The following is a 20,477-nucleotide window of genomic DNA, read 5'->3' as shown; positions in this document are numbered from 1 at the left end:
AAATAGCAAAATGGCATTTACTTGAGATTTTTTTACTTGGTGTTAAATTTTTTTTAAGAAAGATGACAGCATTATGTCATTTTTACACCATCAGTGTTTAAGTAAAGTCTGTTGACAACAACAGATTTTCTTGGATTTTATACCAATGCTGACAGTTGTGTTTTCATAGCAGGTGTAATCGATGCTAATGTGTTCTTACAGCTCTGTTTGTTGTTCGTTTTGCAGGCTCGGTGTTGGACGTCATCAAGCACATCATTTCAAAGGGTGAACACAAGACCGGTGTGCTGGACGAGCCTAGTATAGCTACAGTGCTGAAAGAAGTGCTTCAGGGTCTCGAGTACCTTCACAAAAATGGACAGATTCATAGGTAAATCACTTCTGTACATTTTTGAAATGCTTCAAGAAACATCAAGAAAATTCATGTGACTTTTCAGTTTTTTCCAAATAGTAGTTAACAACGTGCAGTTTTATAATTTTTAACTTTAATTAATTTAATTTATTAATTGATATTTATAAATTTATTTTTTTAAAACCCACCAAAATTACCTGAGACAATCAACAATCATTCAGTCAATTTTATGAACCAGTCAGATAAACTTCTCTCAAAAGAAAAAAAAATCACGAAAAGGTATTCTCATCGATAAAGTGTTGAAATTTCTAAAGATTAGGTTCCAAGAAGTTCCCGTGAAGAGTGCAGTTCCTGAAAAAAGTTGTTACAAGTTCCTAAGAAGTAATTGTAAAAGTTCCTAAAAAGTTTGTGACAAGTATTTGTGTTATTTACTATTATGGCAATTCTAGCATTTTTAGGGATAAAATAGGCTTGTACAGGTATCGCAAACTGACCGAAAAAAAAAGACAATTTAATCTAAGCAGATAATCTACACATGCTAAAGTTCACTTCACTTCCAGAATGCTGTTGAATTTTATGTTTGAAAATATATTGCAATCTGAAAGTGAAAACTGCACCGGTCCTTGGTGTTTGTGGTGTATTGTAGTTGTTTGTAGCAAATACGTAAAGTCATAGAATCATGACCAATCATTGCTTACATTATCAGTCATTGGTGTCAGCATTTATGCTATGCAGCTAGCGTTGTGTTGTGAGTTTTAATTACAATAGTTAAAATAGACAATAGTCTGAAATTCATCCAATAAATTAAAAAATAGCCTCCCTTAGGGAATTAAGGAGTTGTAGGTTATCCTAACTTTAAGAAGAATTATTTCAAGAAATTGTTAAAGGTAGTTCATTTAACAACCACAACAACTACAACAACAACAACAATGATGTGCGAAGTTACTTAGCCTCAGACTAAGGGAGATTACTCTTTTGCTACCACTCTTTTTGAGAGTGAAAAAACAAAGGCCTAAAAAACCCTTTGTTTACCCAAAATGAAAAGTGAAAATTTGTTAATAATTACTAACCCTCATTGTTCCAACCCCCTGAGACCTTGGGTCATTTTTGAACGCAAACTAACATATTTTTGGTGGAAACTTGAGAGCAACTTCATCCTCCATAAACAGCAATGGTCCCGGCTCATTCAGGAGTACAGAAAAAACAGACCATATACCTTTAGTGGTTCCATTGGAAAGTTATTACGCTATTAGGGTACGTTTATGTGCACATAAAACAAAAGTTTTTTCAACAGTTTCTTCACCTCAGTGTCAGTATAGGGCGCATTTGCGAAAAGGATCTGCTCTTTATGCAAGTCATGCTCAGTATTTCTTTGGATGCGTCTATTTCTTGTTTAAAACAGTTGTGTGTGAGCATCTGGGTTATACATCACTGAAAGTTTCACTGATCCATGTTTCATCACTGGCAGATCTTTAAACTAACTGCTTTTAATACATGTTTATTTTCAACTCAAAGGGTGGTTATAATGCCTGTGAACAAGACTTGTTTAAATCAGCCTAATGTCACACAGCCAATGATGAAATGAATTCATTAAACTTCAGAATCACCATCACTATGATTTGCCATTTGGAATCTATGGAAAAAACTGAGTGAGCAGGCCAGTTTATTATACCCTTTATTCAGTCTTTTATCTTTCAATCTTTAAAATGCTCAAATCTCCATTGATGTGGCCAAGCAAATACGGCCGATTCATTCCCAACCTTTCAGTAAGCTCATTAAAGATTCCTATGCTGGTTTTTCCAAGATGTTAATCTTCAGATGTCAATACAGCCTTTGCATTGATGACTCACTGATGGCTAATTTAAATCATCCATCTGTTTCTCCCTTTTTATTTTAATTGCTTTCTTCTCGTATCTCTTGTTCTTTTACTCTACATGCTTGGGCCTGTTAAAGCAGACTGTGTAAATAATTCACAGGCTTTTAGTCTGGTTAAGTACCCATGACTTGCAAGCTTGACTCTGAATCTCAATGAAGGAGACGTTGTGTTTTAGCTCTCTGCTGTGCCGCTGATGTGACGGGATGTCATTTTTGAATCAGTAGAAGTTTTTAAGTGTTTTTTTTATATCTCTGACACAAATGCTCATTTAGTTTTTACACACAGTTTTTGGAGTTTAATTATGAATACACTTGTATTAACATGCTAGATGAAGGTTAGCTGCTCACCCTTTAATCAGTTTTTAACTGTAAGATGATTCGATGTTTTTTATAAACTACTTAAAGAATTAGAAATAAATAAATACAAAAATTGAGTACAGTAAGTGAACTTGACAAAGCACTTTTTCCTCTCTGTGTGCACCAGACGCATTCTCGAACACATTCTGTGGGCCGATCCCAATTCTTCCCCTTAGCCCTTCCCCTTACCCCTACCCCTCGTTTTGCGTGTTCACATGAAGGGGTAGGGGGTGTCCCAATTCTTGAAGGTGTAGGCCTGAGGGGAAGGGCTAAATAACCCTTGAAACTAAGGACCATACGTGAAACCAAGGGGTAAGAAAATTTCCCAGAAAACACCATCTATAACGGCAAAATGACTGCACACGGAAGTCAGGAGATGCACAAAAAGTGTTTTTTGTCATTATTTTGAATCTTTACAACAAACAATAATAAATATGATTAACTAAATAGTTCATTATGAAGTTTCACAAATCTTGCATACGAGTAAGAACTGCTTTTAATATTAATGATTATATTTGTAATTATCAATTGTAAATAAGCAAACAAAAAGGCCCATTTGTAACTTATTTATCTATTCAAAATATTTTTTTTTAAGTCAAGACAGTCAAGAGAGCCAGCAGCTAGAGGCCCATTTGTGGTAGATTTGTCTATTTTTATTTAGCAGACACTGGCTCAACTGTTCATATTTTAGCTAGCAAACCTGGAAGCCTAGAGGACAAGTAACCCAAGATTATTAAAGGCATGATAATAATAGTCCATGGGTAACCTATTCCAAAACTTCCCAGAATTCAACAGCATCAGCATATAACCCTATATCGTTCTCGGAAATCCAACAAATGTCAGAACAAAAGCAGATCGGCGTCCTATGATCCAGTCCGGTGCGATGATTTCATGCTCTTTAGGAGCCAAGAACTAGCACTCACAACAAAGAGAACCTCAGTGTTAGAAAAGACCCACCGAGTCCAGTCACAGAGTTCATTTATTTATGCAATATAAAAACATGCATTTTACTCCCTAGAGCTTCATATCACACAAAGTTCATGCCTCCTTTGATATAAAGGGTATGCATTGATGCCGCTTTCCCTTGTGAACGTGCACATACAGACATCTTTGAGGAAAAACATTCTGAAATGTGGCTGGTTGTGATAGTTGTTGCTGTGAACATGTCAGTATATACTGAGTGACAGTTATCATCTTAAATTTAATTTAGATGCATTTGACAGCTGAGCTTTTTTTACTTTGCTTAGTGTCATCTTCACGCCAAAGGGCTTATTGGCATCTTCATCAAGTGCTGAAGAGTCTGTCAACTGTTGCTTGTATCTATCAATGCAAGAGTGGTCAGTTTGGATGTTGTATTATAATATTATAAGGCCATTATGCTGGAAATACTAAAGAGAAGAGTGGATCCAACATCCAACCTGACCACTCTTCTCTGTAGTATTTCCAGCATAATGGCCTTATAATATTATGTTCTTAGCTTCATCAAATAGTAAGCATTTCATTGAGAATAGGACCAGCATGTGGTCTTTTCCATGTGAGGCCACTTGTATTGTGGAATGTTGCAGCAAGTAGATGATATTTAGACATGCATAGTGCATGGCCAAATCCACTTCCCTGTCAAGCTTTTATCATTCTGGATATGCTGCATATCTTGCTACACCTGCATAGTCCATCATTGATAATCACTCAAGGGTATTGAAGCTTAAGAATGATTTATTAGCAAATATTTAAATTTCCCAATTGTCTCCTAATTTCAAGTGGTACTCACTGCAGAGCCACTTGGGCAGAGCTGAGCTCCAGCAAGGGGGAGCTTGAGCTCCAGCTCCGCCTTGCTGTACTTCTTATACAAGTGATGTCACTGGGGGTTGGGGTTAGGGGCGGGGTATGTGCATGCATTAAAACAGCGTATAGAAGGAGGAGCGAGAGCTCAAGCTCCCTTTCATTGGAGTTCAAGTGGCTCTGCAGCGAGCAGCATCTTCCTAGTTTCAGTATACTGTTGAAGAGTGTGGCTAGAATTTTCAACCTTGGTCTGGTGCCGCACATTCTTCCTTCTCCAAAAGCTTGAGAATAGTTCATACCTTTCTGTTCTTGCAGCAATTTTTGCTGGAACACCTCCTGTTGCTGATTTGCATGATTTATTTTGAATATCTTCTAGTTTTGAGGCTTTTTTTATTTAATATTTTGTAGACTTGTAGAATTTCTAGCCCAAAGCAAACAACACTGTTACAGCTTTCAGAACAAAGAAACAAGACAGTCACAGTGGAGACAGAATGGTTTAAACTGGGGAAGGTGAAAGACCTAATGGGGAACTGTGAGGGAGAGACTAAATGGTGTTGATTTTTACGCTCGTCTGCTGAACTTCACAGGCCAGTGAGGTTGATGAAGGATTTGCTCCATCACTCCTCTTTGACAAGTGACTTCATGTCACAGTGTCTAATTGCCTCCAGGCATGTGAATGGACTGTTATTGGACTGTGAACGGACTCCTTATTGCACAAGGACTTGTAAACATTGAAAATGGGTGCATCCAAAATCATGCATCTGGGTACGTACTACATTGTAGTATGAACTTCATGATCGTTAGAAAGTATGTCACCATAATAAAGGTGGGAATCACCAGTTCTTGCAGTACAATATTTTATCATGACACGCATATGATTATAATATCATATATTATATTCTATCATACAGTGAAATTTATTACCTTTTTCCAACTTAAATTATGCCCCCAAATGAAAACTTTGGCAACATCTGCTCTAACTAAAGTAAAAGGCTCTCTTTATTTCTTTTTATCTCACTTCTTTTTTAATGACAAATTGCACAATGGGATTGTCAAGCATTATTCAATTCAATTCATCTTTTTTTTGTATAGCTTTTACAATGTAGATTGTGTCAAAGCAGCTTCACAAAGAAGATTATAGTGAATTGAAACAGTGTAGTTTAGTTTTTTCAGAGTTTAAGTTCAGTTCATTTTAGATTAGTCCAGTTCAGTTTAATGTGTTTTAATATTCACTGCCGAGAGTCCAAACATTGAAGAGTAATCTATCGATGCACAGCTCTACTCTCTTATGATTGTGTGCGCCTTTCCACAGTACTGCAATCTTAAATGTATTTACAGTCCACTAGATGGTGGTGTTGAGTTTTTTTCTAATGAGCTTAGTGACCCTCAGCATGCACTAAGTTGTTAAATTATTATTTTAATATTCAACTAAATTGTTTAATAAAAGTTGGTGATATATTAAATTTAACTATATTGTGTAATAAAAGTTGATGATATATTAATGGTTGTTTGTGTATCAATATAGTATTGCCACAGGAAACAAAATGCAGTAATAAGCTGTGTCTACAAGTGAACTCAAAATTATTAGCCCTTTTTACCACACACAGACAGGGTTCAACAATAAGGACTGCCCGGTGGCCCGGGGCCAGCGTGAAAGACACTCGGGACAGTAGACAGGATGAGCACGTTTTTTTTTTTTTTTTGCAACCTGGAAACAACCAGTACAGCGAAAAGATGGCAACATGGCGGCAAAATTAAACAATGAGGCTAAAAGAGAACGTCTGTTTCTAAAGTCTTAATAGCAGACAATTACATGGGTACAAAATTAAGAAACTGAAAAAAAAGTAAAAAAAAAGGGGTGTCATTTTGGCAAGCCATTTTTATAAAAATTATTTAAAATTGCATTAAAATAACAGCACATTTTTCATACTGCTCTTTCATTTGCATAAAATCTTGAATTTTGCTCATTATACATTAATTAACATATTTGAAATGTTTAAATTCTAGATTTACTGGCATCATTTTGCCACTATTTAAAATATGTGGCTACGAAATAGCTATTAACTTTTTAGTTTTTTGGTGGGGCCAGTGAAAATTTTGGCTGGGCAAGTAAAAACCTCAACCAATGGCCCGATCGTACCCGTATAAAAAATCCTTAGTGTTGAACCCTGCACAGTCTTACTCATGTTTGCCCAGCAGAAATAAAACAGCTGGGTCCTCTGCGTTTTGTTCATTTTGAATATGTTTTTATATCTTGTTTTTGAAATCAGATGAGTTCTCTCCTCTTAGTGGCCTGTCATCGAAATATGCAAGGGTTTATCAGGCAGCTCAGCAAGAGCAATAGTGTTACAACCACTCTAATCATATCCACACATCTGTTAGACTTCAGGAACCCCTCCAAATGCACATGAGTGAACATGTGTTAGTGTGTTTAGATTTGCCCAGCAGGAACGAACAACTGAGGCCTAGTTGAATATGTTGGTCGGTTTGTGTATCTGAATTTCTTTGTGTGTGTTTGTTTGTTTATGTGTGTGCATTTGTTTGTGCGCTTGTGTGTCTCTCTGTGGGGGCTAATATGCAGAAAGCTTGCAATTATGGTTTTGCACCCCTGAAGTGCATAATTGGACATCATCATGGCTATAAAATGTGAGTGTTATGATCATCAAAACATAGTCTTGTTCAGTGGTTCACTGACTTGCTGCCCATGGGCTTCAGTTTTATTCATACCTCTGCTGCCCCCAGATGGACAGTAAAATAGCATGCAATGAGAAACGAAATACACAAACCAGGGTCATCACATAGGGTTTGCAGTTCTGTATTATTTATTAATTTAATCATTAATTCAAGTGATAATTTAAGTTTTAGTTGAATTACTTATTCATGTGAGTTATTCTTAATAGCTTGGATATGTTTTTATAGGCAATAAAATATAATATATTATTATACTAGTAATGAATACAGTATCTTGCAAATTATTTCACATTATTTAATATTATATGACATATTACAACAGATTTGCTTTTTTGTATTAATAATATTGCGTAAAATGTAATTTAGAGAATTATTTAATTATTTTTTTCTCTTTAATTGAATATATACACAGTTGAAATCAGAATTATATAACCACCCTATAGTTCAGGGGGTTTAATAATTCTGACTTCAATTGTATATTTTTTTCAGAAATTACTTTTCCATACAAGAAGCATAACACTAAAATTATGATCATTAAGTCATTCCAAAAATATATGTTTGTTACTTTATTTAAATAACTGAGGGTAATCCTGTTTAAACTTGTTGTATAAGATTCTAAGTTGAAATATTTTTTAAATATCAGTGAATCTGGATGTCTATAAAAGAGGAAAACATCCCAAAATAAGTATCAAAAAACTAAACTAAAACAAAAACAGTTAATTCTGGTAAAGCCTTCTCCATTAGCTCTTTATTTTACTGCTTTTATAATACTTTAAATAAATAAAACTGTGTTTGTTTGGTATTGATATAAGTGGTTTTATATATATATATATAAGTGGTTTTATATATATATATATATTGGATTGCACTGTTTTACTTTAAAAGAGACTAAGCCAAAAAGAGAATGATTGAATAGAGATCCACATCTGTGTTCATGCATAGTTGTTTGTGTGTTTAAAGACCGACTCGCTGTGTTTTCCTGCAGGGATCTTAAAGCTGGAAACATCCTGCTGGGAGAAGATGGATCAGTGCAAATCGCAGGTACTAGCTTTGTTTAAATGTCTAGTTCATCAAAAAAATGAAAATTCAATAATTAATTACAAAACATTTGCTGTTTCAACCCCCTGAGATATTCATTTATCATCAGAACACAAATATATGTATTTTAGGTGAAATTTGAAAGCATCCTCATCCTCCATAAACAACAATGGTTACGACTCGATCAAAGTCCAGAATAACCCCAAAACAACATCCATTAAACAGACCAAATGCCTTCAGTGGTTCAATCAAATGAATATCAAGCTAGAATAATTATTTTGTGCAATCATAAAGCAATAATCACTTGTATAACAACTAAAATATCAAAGTTCCTTCTCCAACTTCCTCTGTTTTTGTTTTATGCACAAACAAAATGTTTCTCATAGCTTGGGATTATTTAGATTAAAACACTGGAGGCATCTGATCAGTTTTGAGGATGATTTTGGTACATTTCTGGACTTTGAATGATGCTGTTTATGGAGGATGAGGGAGCTCTCGGATTTCCCTTGAAATATGTTGATTTGTGTCCCAAAGATAAACAAAGGTCTTAGGGGTTTTTGCAAAGGGTCTATTGGTAGTGTGAACTTATTTTATTTGATTTAGCATAATATTGAATTAGGTTATAATTCCCATTAAATACTTGTGTATAACTTAAACCTAACCTATGTTTAAATAAAGATTTACTGCTTGTTAACAAATGTGTACACACCCCTGCATGATGTACTAACATCGAATTAATTACTACATTACTTGTAAGCATTGCTGGTAAAAAGAAATTGGCTGTAACTAACTTCATGTAATATTTTTGTAAAATGCACATAAATTTCAATAGTTTTTAAAATAAAAAAATATGAATATTGAATCATAATTCTTGTGAAATATTCCCATTCTATTTGATTTGTTTTATTTGTATCCATTTTTTAAATTTATTGCTTAAAGTATTACTTCTAGAATGTCCTTTTATATAATTTATTTGAAGTGCCGTGTCTAATTATTATTTATACATTTACTGTATTTGTCTATTTATGTTACATGTTGATTAGCATTTTTTTTTATTGTTTCTTTTTTCATATCTGTAGATTTCGGTGTAAGTGCCTTCTTAGCCACCGGTGGTGACATGACTCGAAATAAAGTGCGCAAGACGTTTGTGGGGACGCCATGTTGGATGGCTCCAGAGGTGATGGAGCAGGTAAACACCTTCTCTTTTCTTCACTTACACACTAAAGTGCTCACTTAAAGCCACACAACTAAACAAAACGCATCTGATTGTAGAGTGAAGAAGATACAGCAGAACTTAAAGGTCATGGAAGATCGTTTGTAGGGTTGCACGATATTGGAAAAATCTGATATCGTGATATATTTTTTTTGCGACATGGATACAGTTTCATAAGATGGTTTGAATAACTCTATTTGAGGTTTTCTGGGGAGACTAACAGTATTCAGGTACAGAAATTGACTAATCACAATGAAAAAAAAAATTTATTACTTTTTTATTATCTAGTTTCTAGTCCAAATAATACAAAAATTCTTATAGCAAGTAAAAATTGTAGAATTTTTTTCTTTAAAACAAGCTGAATGATTTGCCAGTGGGGTTGGTGAAATAATCTTGTTTTCGCATTGAAATGTAGACATTTGGACTAGAAACAAGACAAAAGTAAAAAAATTTTTATAAATCATATAAATTTCATATAAATTCAGTGATTAAATATAATTCTTTAGCTCCTACCTAACTATAATCTAGACTCAACATTGCTTATCTTAGCAATGTAGCTATTGTGGATACGCTTATTGCAATATTGGTGCTAAAACAATGTATTGTGCAACCCTAATCGATTATATTACAAAAAAAAAAATTATATGTGAAAGAAAAACATTTTATTAACTCTGAAATCACATCATTTATTCTGGTCCAAAATACTTTTGAAATGCCAAAAGTCAACAACAACAACAACTGATTTTAATAAATGCGAGTCATTTGATTTAATCCTATTAATTAATCATGATCCTAACATTTATATCTATGCATAATCTCCGATTATCAGACCATAATTAAACTTTTAGAAATCATTCAAATATTGAGCGTCTAGGATGCAGCAGCTCTATAGACTGTAGTGGCACTATGATTTTGTAAAAGATCCACAGTAATGGGTAATATGACTAAAGATATTGAGAGGGTTTTCTCAATTTCATGGTGTAATGATTATCTTCAGAAAACATTTTTGGCAACCTGGTCTTCCCATTCTGATATCAGTTTTAGATTAAGTTGTACAAGTGTATTTATGTGTATTTTATTATTCTGTTGAAAGTGTAGGACCAAGAAAAATCAGAACACTATGATGGCCTTCCTGCCTGTCAAAATATTGCCTACTTCTGCACACCCTGTCGCATAGAAAGATTACATCACTGCATTCACAGATGTTGTTCAGATACTTAAAAAAAAAAAAAAAAAAAAGAATCATGATGAAGTTTTTCAATAACTGTTTGTAAACTTTTGATTTTATTTAATTTGTCAGTTTTTTTATTTTATTTATGTTGTCAGATTTCCTAGAATCATTCTCAATCTGCTAAAATCTAATACTATTAGATTTAACCGGTTAAAGATATGAATATGGTATAAAAATATCTAGCTGTAGCAAAAACCTGATCCAATTAGTTAAATTCTATGAAATTGGTTTATTTAGTCATAACTTTACTCAATTGGTTTACTTAAGCATTTAAGGCACAATTGATTTACTAAATAAATCTTGTTCTTATTTCTTTTGTTTTTTAAAGAGCTATTATGCATTAAAAAGGGTCATATTTTGGTTTTGGGGGTCTTCAACCACAGTCTGATATGTATACAAGGTCAAAAAACACTTTCATTGTGTTATGCATTTATTTTTACCCAATTATCCCAACATCTCAACGTCTGTTGTGATTTGTCAACTGCGTTCAGCGCGAGAGAGAAATGTCCACCTCAGCTTATCAACAATTATAAAGTAGTCAGATTGCAGAGAGAGTTTGCGATTTAAACACCAGCATATTGCTCTATTCTTAAATATAAGGAAAAGCAGTAATACACATTTAGTATTAATCCACACAGTGGCAAAAGCTGAACTATTTTGAAACTTGACCACACGTATGTAGGAACAGCTGACGGTGGCCATAGCAACTACAAACAGCAGTGGATCGAGTGTTTACAAACATATTTATATCCGTAAACAAAGCGACACGCGTTTTCAACGTGGCTTTAGACGCGATATAAGAATATAAATGGTTAACCAGATACAGTACAAGCAATTACAAGTAACAAAACACAGTAATTAAATACATAATTTGCAAGCTAGAGAAAACAAAGAGGCAACCATTTTGAACTCACTTAAGTTACTTACACTTGTGAAATGAAAGAAAGACCTGCTCCATAAACTGTGTACTGTAAAGTTCCTGTCAAGCTCTGACAAAGTCCCATACAGCAATCGTCTTTTCTGATCCTTTAACAAACGGCCAATAAATTCCCCGGTGTAAGCATGTAGATTGCTGAAGCCCTCATTAGAAAAATTATAGGAAAAGAGCACAAGGCTGGGGCCATAATGCTAAGGTATTTTTGCAAAAATAAACTTCAACCACTGACTCTTCACAGCCTCATCTTTGGGTAGGGTAAATAACACTAACTTTCCTCATACACTTCAGAGCACAGCATCTATGTGACTTGATTTAACCTGGATCTGCTAAAGCAGGGGTCACCAACCCTGTTCCTGGAGAGCTACCATCCTGCACAATTCAGTTGCAACCCTGACCAAACACACCTGTTTGTAATTATCAAGTGCTGCTTTAGGTAGTATTAATTGGTTCAGGTGTGTTTGATCAGGTTTGGGACTGAATTCTGCAGGAAGGTAGCTCTCCAGGAACAGGGTTGGTGACCCCTGTGCTACAGTGTTTGTCTTCCTCTTTTTCTTTCTACCATGTTTATGGGCGGGGCCGGGGGTTTTAATTTTCCCGGGGTTGTGCGTGCAACAAATGGGCAGGGCTCGAGTTCCGTGTTGACGTCATGCCGTCACGGCTGAAGACTCGTTACAGTCCACTACGAGTCGACTCTTGTAGATGAATAAATAGTTAGGCCTAAATATTTTTTTACATGCAGAGAATGAGTCAAATATCAACAACCTACCTTCTCTTTTTAAAGTTTGCCAAGTAATTACTAACTGTACTATATATTGTAGTGATGTTGTCTTTATTGTAGTGATGTTGTCTAGTGCGCGGTCATGTGTTTAAAAGGCAAAGCATTGGATGCCGATTTGCAAGGCGGTACACTTTCTGTGCTATCAGGCTAACATTAGCATTTCCCAAGTTCTCCTACTGCACCTTTAATTGAGTAAAGGCTTGAACCAGGAAAAAGTTTTTCATAACAAGTGGATGTGGACTGAATTACACAGACAGTTTAGTCCTTTTAAAGACTCCAATGTGGTGTTAAATTGCCAGTAACCGCTGGCATGTGGATGCATCTTTTTGTGTCAAATGAACATGTGAGTGTTTATGTGCAGGTCAAAGGTTACGACTTCAAAGCAGACATCTGGAGTTTTGGGATCACAGCCATTGAACTGGCCACAGGCGCAGCTCCGTACCACAAATACCCTCCGATGAAGGTGAGCGGAAAAAAAATACAGCTCCAGAAGCAATCCTACAGCTGTTTACACACTGATGGAAACATGCTGTTTTTCTAGCATGCTTCACAGATGTTTATGTGCGTTTGCAGGTGTTGATGTTGACTCTTCAGAATGATCCGCCTTGCCTCGAGACTGGCATCACAGACAAAGAGATGGTGAAGAAATATGGGAAGTCTTTGAGGAAGATGATCTCGCAGTGTTTGCAGAAAGAGCCAGAGAAAAGGTGCTTAGCAAAGCTGCATGTTGTTGTTGTTGGGTCATCATGTAATAATAATATACAGGCGTTGCTGTATATTTGGGGTGTGTATGCTTTGTTTTTTTATTAAATATGCTTGATTAGAAATATAATAAAAACATTTAGGTTATAAAATGTGATTTAAATTCACATTTAAACACTTGGCATACGCTGTAATTTTACAAAGTAGGACAGTAGAAATAATCAAGGCAACAAAGAGACAGACAGACAGACAGACAGACAGACAGACAGACAGACAATCAATCAAATACCACAGAACAGATTCTATTTTTACACGTTTTAAGCTATATGAAGCATATATAAATTTATTATTTATAATAAATATATTAATTTTGACATTTCATATTTTTTCTGTGTTGGCAAAGCTGAATTTTCACCAGTTATTTGTCATATGATTTTTCAGATTTTTAACATGCTGATTTGCTCCTCAAGAAATATATGTATTTTTACCAGACCACTTTTGCAGCACTTTTAATAAATAGAATAACTCGGAAATGATCATGCATACGTTTTCTTTCACTTTTGATCGCTTTAGATATGTAAATGTGTGAGTATTTTAATGAGTAAAACTAGATGACTATGTTTATGCATCCATCTGTTATTCATGCTAAATATTTTAATTGCAAAAACCAAAGATATTTTTAAATGACTGTTTATGGTGACATTTAGATTTCTTTTACACTTCTTTGAATTACAAAAAATGTATAATGTTTGCTTTTTAGGCCGACATCATCAGAGCTCTTAAAACATAAATTCTTCCAGAAAGCCAAGGTAAGAGTCCTTACTAAAGAATGTTTTTTTGCCTTCTTTATTGTTTGATATTATTAATGCAAGTGTTGTTTGTACATTTACTCTCTCTGCTGTTTTTCTCTTACCACTATAACTTCTCTGTAGCATTGTTTTTTTTTTAAATTAACAATTGCTTCTGTTTCTTAATTGATTTGAATAATCAATCCTGCATCGATTCCAAGATTTTCAAAATGTTTCATTATTCTCTCTTAAATCGATTCTGAATTTTTAGCAGCAGATGGCTCTCTAGGCTAGTTTTTAACCATAGTGTAAACACCTATTGCTATGAACATTCTTGTATTTCGCTTAAACTTTTTAATTGCTGTAAGCAAAGTACTGCTGTTTGTAAAGCATATAGCGCCATCTGCTGTTTAAAACTAAGCTCAGAGTTGATTAAAGAAAGAATAGCAACGCTTTTTAAAAATTGATTTAAAAATCGATCTAACATTTTATGTAATATCTTTGTTTACATATTATGATTTATTTCAAGTATCATAATTATAATTATCTTTATATATTGTAAAGTTTTATCAAAGGTCACATCAGAGATGATAAAAATATTCGAAATCAATCTGATGTGAAATATAGTATATTATAAAGGGTGTGTTTTATATTTTCATTTTTTTTTTGTTAAACCTGATAAGGGTGTAATGATCCTCCAGATGTCTATTAACATTAGTATTTGACAAAAAAAATAATGGTATAAGGATTAGAAACGACTTTGAGGTATATTGTTTTTAAAGTTATAGTTCATCCAAAAATGAAAATTCTTTTTGAGTTTCTTTCCTCTGTTAAAGTTATTTTGAAGAATGCTGGAAACTGAAAGTGATTAACATCTATTATATTTCTTTTTACTATGGAAGTCTATGACTGCTGGTTCCCAACGTTCTTCAAAATATCTTCTTATGTGGTCAGCCGAAAAAAAGTGTGTGTGTGTATATATATATATATATATATATATATATATATATATATATATATATATAAAATCATTTTATTTATTTATTTTTTTTTTTGGTGAACTATCCCATTAATGAAAGCTAAGCTGTGTGTGTACAGTAAAGCCTCTGCATTCCCACATTTGCATGAATCATTGTTGAGTGGAGTCCAGAATTCCTCTTATTACTGGACCATCATGTTGGTGTCCAAACAAAAGCATGGATAAGTATCCCAGCATCCTCTCTTGTTGTCTGCCAAATGCAATTTCCCTCTCTATTTCTCTGAATCAGGCGTTAAGACATCAGATGTTTCTGCACATGCCCAGTAGGGGGCTGAACTTGAATGTCAGCCCATGTTGTGAGTCAAACTTAATTGGTGGTTATTACCATAATTAAGACTAATATTTATTTTTTCGTTCTGTTTTGTTTGGCAGAATAATGAATTTCTGCAGGAGAAATTATTACACAGGGCACCTACAATTACGGAGAGAGCCAGAAAGGTAAGGAAAATACTGTTTATTGGGCATTAATTAAATTTTTAATTGTTATTGTGAGATGTTTTGTATGTAGTGGTTAATCATTTGTAATGTGTTAATAATGTTAATGTGCAGTCTTTTAGGGTCATACTATATTAGCTTAAATGATAATTATTTATCTAGTTGCTATGGTTATGTATGACACCACAAATTGATCTCACACTAGAAATAATAATAAAAAAATCAAATAAATGTATTTATTATTATAAACTGCTTATGTTCTGTAATAGTTTAGCCCATTTTTATTTGTCTATCTTCAGCACTACCAATTAAATTCACATCAAGGACAAATTACCATACCTATTTAAGGTATTAAATCAAATATTTGTTAAATTACATATTTTATTTTGTAATCATTTTTAAATATGTTTTGAATTGCATAAAAGATTTAAACCTTTCATGTTTATTTAAATTAGTGATATATCCCATTTGTATATGTACAGCACTACCACTCAAAATCACAGTAAAAAAATATATTTAAATTATTATTTTATACAACTTATGTTTATTCTCAGTAAACTGAAAAGGCTATTTATGTCACCAGATAGGCTCAATAAAATATTCTAAAAAAGTATGAAAAATTCTAAATGTGTTTAAAATTGCATTCCATGTATTAATTAGAATATATATTTTTTATTTGTTGCTGTGTGTGCGTGTGTGTGCGTGTGTGCGTGTGTGTAGGTACGGCGAGTTCCAGGCTCCAGTGGGAGACTCCATAAAACAGAAGATGGAGAGTGGGAATGGAGTGATGATGAACTCGATGAGGAAAGTGAGGAGGGCAAAGCTGCTGTCGCTGCCTTACGGGTAACACACACACACACACACACACACACACACACACACACACACACACACACATACTTGTTTTTGTGCATTGTGGGGGTCACCTGTCACGGTGGTTACGTAATGGGGACCGCCCTTTCTGATGATGTTAGAGACATAAAAAAATAGTTTGCCACACAAAAACACAAACTATTTCATAAAATCACTTCAGATTTTGGATATTCCGCAAATTTTTTTTTAGACCTGACACAGTGGTCACTTGTGGGGACATTTCAGGTTTTGTGTAGAAGTGGGGTCCGCCACATACACAACCGATTTTTAGACAAAGTGGGGACCAATTCTACACACACTTTACTGGTTTTGAGACAAAGTAAGGACCAGTTCCAGATACACATTACCAGTATTGAGTCAAAGTAGGGACCAGGTCTACACACACACTACCGGTATTGAGTCAAAGTAAGGACCAGGTCTACACACACATTACCGGTATTGAGTCAAAGTAGGGACCAGGTCTACACACACATTACCGGTATTGAGTCAAAGTAAGGACCAGATCTACACACATATTACTGGTATTGAGTCAAAGTAAGGACCAGGTCTACACACACATTACCGGTATTGAGTCAAAGTAAGGACCAGGTCTACACACACATTACCGGTATTAAGTCAAAGTAAGGACCAGGTCTACACACACATTACCGGTATTGAGTCAAAGTAAGGACCAGGTCTACACACACATTACCGTTTTTTAGTCAAAGTAAGGACCAGGTCTACACACACATTACCGGTTTTTAGGCAACGTGGGGATCAGATCAGCACCCTTACTAATATTAAATTTTAAACCTCAATCAAGTAATTTGACAGTAAACTGCTTTAGAATTTTCATTTGAAGAGCAGGTCAGTTTATAAAAAATGTAATTTGAATACAGAAGGAACCTCAAGATCCAATCAGGAAATGGTCCAGAATAGATTTAATAAATGTTATATTTATTATAAATAATTTCCACAAAACCTTTAAACACAAAAAAACAGTAAACACAAAATCCATGAAACTCTCTTGCATGTCTAAAAGCAGTTCTCATTGGGTATAACAAGCTTCCACATAACTCTTCCATGTCTGCGTGCACATTTAGTTAAGTGCAATAGCAAACAATATTAAACGGTTAGTTCACCCCAAAATGAAGATTCTGTTATTAATTCCTCTCCTTCATATTGTTTCAATCCCTTGCTGTCTATGGAGGATGAGGAGTTCTTGCACTTCATCTAAGTTATCTTCCTTTGAGTCTGAAGATGAATGAAGGTCTCAGGGGGTTAGAGTGAGATGAGGGTAATTAATAATATAATGTACATTTTTGGGTAAACTCTTAAAACCCACCAGTATGTTCTATTTCTGTTTCTGTCGTATTGTAACTATTTGAAAAAAACTGAACCCCACAAATGCACAGAGACCTTCATCATATAACCAAGCAACCAAAACTCCAAATAGACATCATTTGTTAAGCATTAACTCTACATTATTAGTAAGCAGTTTATAAACACAGCTAGATGCTCTATTGTTGACTTATAAGCATGTGTAATGTGCTCAATTTTTATGTTTTCATACTTTGTTTATAATTCATTTTTCATAACTAAATGAAGTGCTGCATTATTTACAAACTGTCTAAGAATAATTGGTGTTTTTTAAGATCATTAAGAATGAGTAAATAAATGATTAAAAAACTATATAAATGAACATTTATACATTTACTATTCAGGCATATAATCAGGGCTAAAAAAAAAAAAAAGAAAATCCAATCGGTTCACTCTAAGCAGAATTTATATTTTTTCGGTTCTGTTCTTGCGTTCCTTAATAGACAAAATATTCCGAAAACAGTTTTCTAGAAAAAAAAAAAAAAACTTTATTTAATTACAAAGTATTGCAGGGCTATAGAGTGCTCTGTTTTTTTAATGGTGCAACTAAAAAATCTATACGAGGGGTAAGATTAAATGAATTTTCAATAAGTATCATTAAAGATATATTTATAATATGAACTTGCTTTTGGTTATTGATTGACACGCTGTTTAAAGGTGCTACACACAGCCCCACTCCTTGGTATCGAGCGCAGGCCCGGCGCTACATTTAGATGTTGTATAATATGAAATAGCAATAAAAATTATAAAAATTGTTATGAAATAGTTTTTCAGTTATGTAGCCTAATAAAAATATTTAGTACACTGCACAGTGCAATTATTATTTAAATTTATTATATATTTATATTTATTATATAATATTTATTATATAATTTATTTACTATGCTGCAGGTAGGGTAAATGATAATCTTTTTTAAAAATTTACTGTAGGCTATACTGCTATTTGCCCATGCAAAATTAAACACCAGAAAATATATCGTAGGCCTATATTAAGAGCTAAATTACAGTTAGCATCATAATTAGTTCAATTATGTGCTGTAGGCTATTGATTGACCAACACCCCCTGTATTTAGTTTACCCACTGCAGGTCTACAGTTCTGATGTGTATTTTGAATTACTTGTTTTAAATGACAGTAAGACATGCTATATTTAGTTTTTATAGTAAAATATACATTATAATCCAGTACAAAGTAAAATAATATTAGTGGCCTATTGGCAGCGTATAGCCGTTAAGCTTATAGTCTAAGCATGTCATTTTATTATTATTAACATAAATTACAAACTAGCATCCTTATGATTTTATTTCGTTTCTGTATATTTTTATCAAACGAAAAATGCAATGAGTTATACTTTGGTTTTAATTTTATTAGAAATTTAATAGCCGTTTAGGCAACACTACTTCTACATGTCATTGGCTCTGATTGCGTTTTTTACAGATAACCTATATACAAAGATTTTTATTAAACAAGTGCCCTACCACAAGATATTTTTGTAGGTGTAAAAATCTAAAAAGTATCATTATCATATTCTTGCCTTATTCATCTTTAATATAAATATAAAATTTAACACATTCATTGATTAAACTAGGGATGCTAACGATTACTCGATTGATTTATTGTCGGTAACCCTTTAAAACCGATAGACCTTATCGATGACCGATTAAGCATGGGCATTTAATAAGTTATGCTTTGCTCTTTGAGATGCGTTCACGATTTCACACATTACATAATCAAGTGTGCGCAGTTTAGGCTACGTTACCCTTTTTTAGACAGTCGTGCACTCTCTTGACTTTGCATATTGGTTATGCACATATTGGTCATACCTGTTATGCTCAGATCTCGTTTATCCACTGGTGCTGCCATAAATCCGCTGGTCAAGTAATCAAAAAGTAGGCTACATGACGTTTAATTATGGGCAAGTTATTAAGACCAAACATTGGTTGTGCAAACTTTATTACGTTCTCTAAAATTTTAAAAGTGTTTTAAGCTACATTATCTTTTTATAGACTGGCATAGGCCTAAATACGCATCACGGCCAGACATTTATAGTTTATATAAAAACGAGCGTCACCGTCGCATTTGTTCACTTGCTTTAAATTAATGCTTTTTGTCTCCCAAATTCATATAATAAAGAGAATGATAAAATAACATTATTAACCGTTTAACTGTAAACGTTTCTGTTCAGAACGATTAAAGTTGATCTTTTTTTTTCGGTTTTCGTTTCTGTTCCTGAAAAATGTCATTTGATTCTGTTTTTCGTTTCCGTTCCTTGAACCGGTTTGGAGCCCTGCATATAATACGTTTTTCTGCATGTTAAATAATGCTTTATTAACTCAACTTCATGCAGTTTTGTGATCTAATCTAAAGTGACGAATATTGATGCTTTATAAATCCCTTATAAATGACAATTAAAGGCTCAGAATCATTCATTTATTTTCATTTTGGTTTTCTCTCTTTATTAATCCGGGGTCGCAACAGCGGATTGAACCACCAACTTATCCAGCACGTTTTTATGCAGCAGATGCCCCTCCAGCTGAAACCCATCCCTGGGACACATCCTTACACATACACACTCATTCACGCTCATTTACTACGGACTATTTTAGGCTACCCAATTCACCTGTACCGCATGTAGGAGCACCTGGAGGAAACCCACACTAACACAGGGAGAACATGCAAACTTTACACAGAAATGCCAACTGACCCAGCCAGGGCTCGAACCAGCGACCTTCTTGCTGTGAGGTGACAGCACTACCTACTGTGTATCAAATAAACAATAAGTATTTGCAATCGTACCTAAACAAATACAATTACTGTAAATTTTAAACATTGCTGAATAACAGGAGTGTCGAAATACAACATCATTTGATAAAACAACAATATAATAATTTAACAATACATTACGTGTAAAGCAATTTTATATTTAGACAAGATTGCAATAATTTACTTTTCATTTGATAGTTTCATTTGAGCATCTTGTAATAAGTAGAAATTAAGTCTTTTTTTTCCTGTATATAATGTAACTGAGCCTTAT

The 20,477-nt window shown here is 33.9% G+C and overlaps 1 protein-coding gene across 5 annotated transcripts in view; it reads left to right on the top strand.

Moving 5' to 3' along the window:
* Positions 1-20,477, top strand: part of oxsr1b (oxidative stress responsive kinase 1b) — a 143,237-nt gene that overhangs the window by 57,743 nt on the left and 65,017 nt on the right. For 3 of the 5 annotated variants that reach the window (XM_087308330.1, XM_087308331.1, NM_201175.3), the window contains 8 exon segments: positions 226-367; positions 8,037-8,092; positions 9,169-9,278; positions 12,610-12,711; positions 12,822-12,955; positions 13,711-13,759; positions 15,150-15,215; positions 15,933-16,055. In XM_087308330.1, coding sequence (XP_087164456.1) covers positions 226-367; positions 8,037-8,092; positions 9,169-9,278; positions 12,610-12,711; positions 12,822-12,955; positions 13,711-13,759; positions 15,150-15,215; positions 15,933-16,055 — 782 coding nt within the window. 5 annotated transcript variants of the gene reach the window in all.

The sequence above is a fragment of the Danio rerio genome, chromosome 24 (assembly GCF_052040795.2).
Source record: "Danio rerio strain M-AB ecotype USA chromosome 24, GRCz13ab, whole genome shotgun sequence".
Taxonomy (NCBI): Eukaryota; Metazoa; Chordata; class Actinopteri; order Cypriniformes; family Danionidae; genus Danio; species Danio rerio.
Note: the sequence above shows the minus strand (reverse complement) of the source record. Positions and strands in the feature narration are given on the sequence as shown.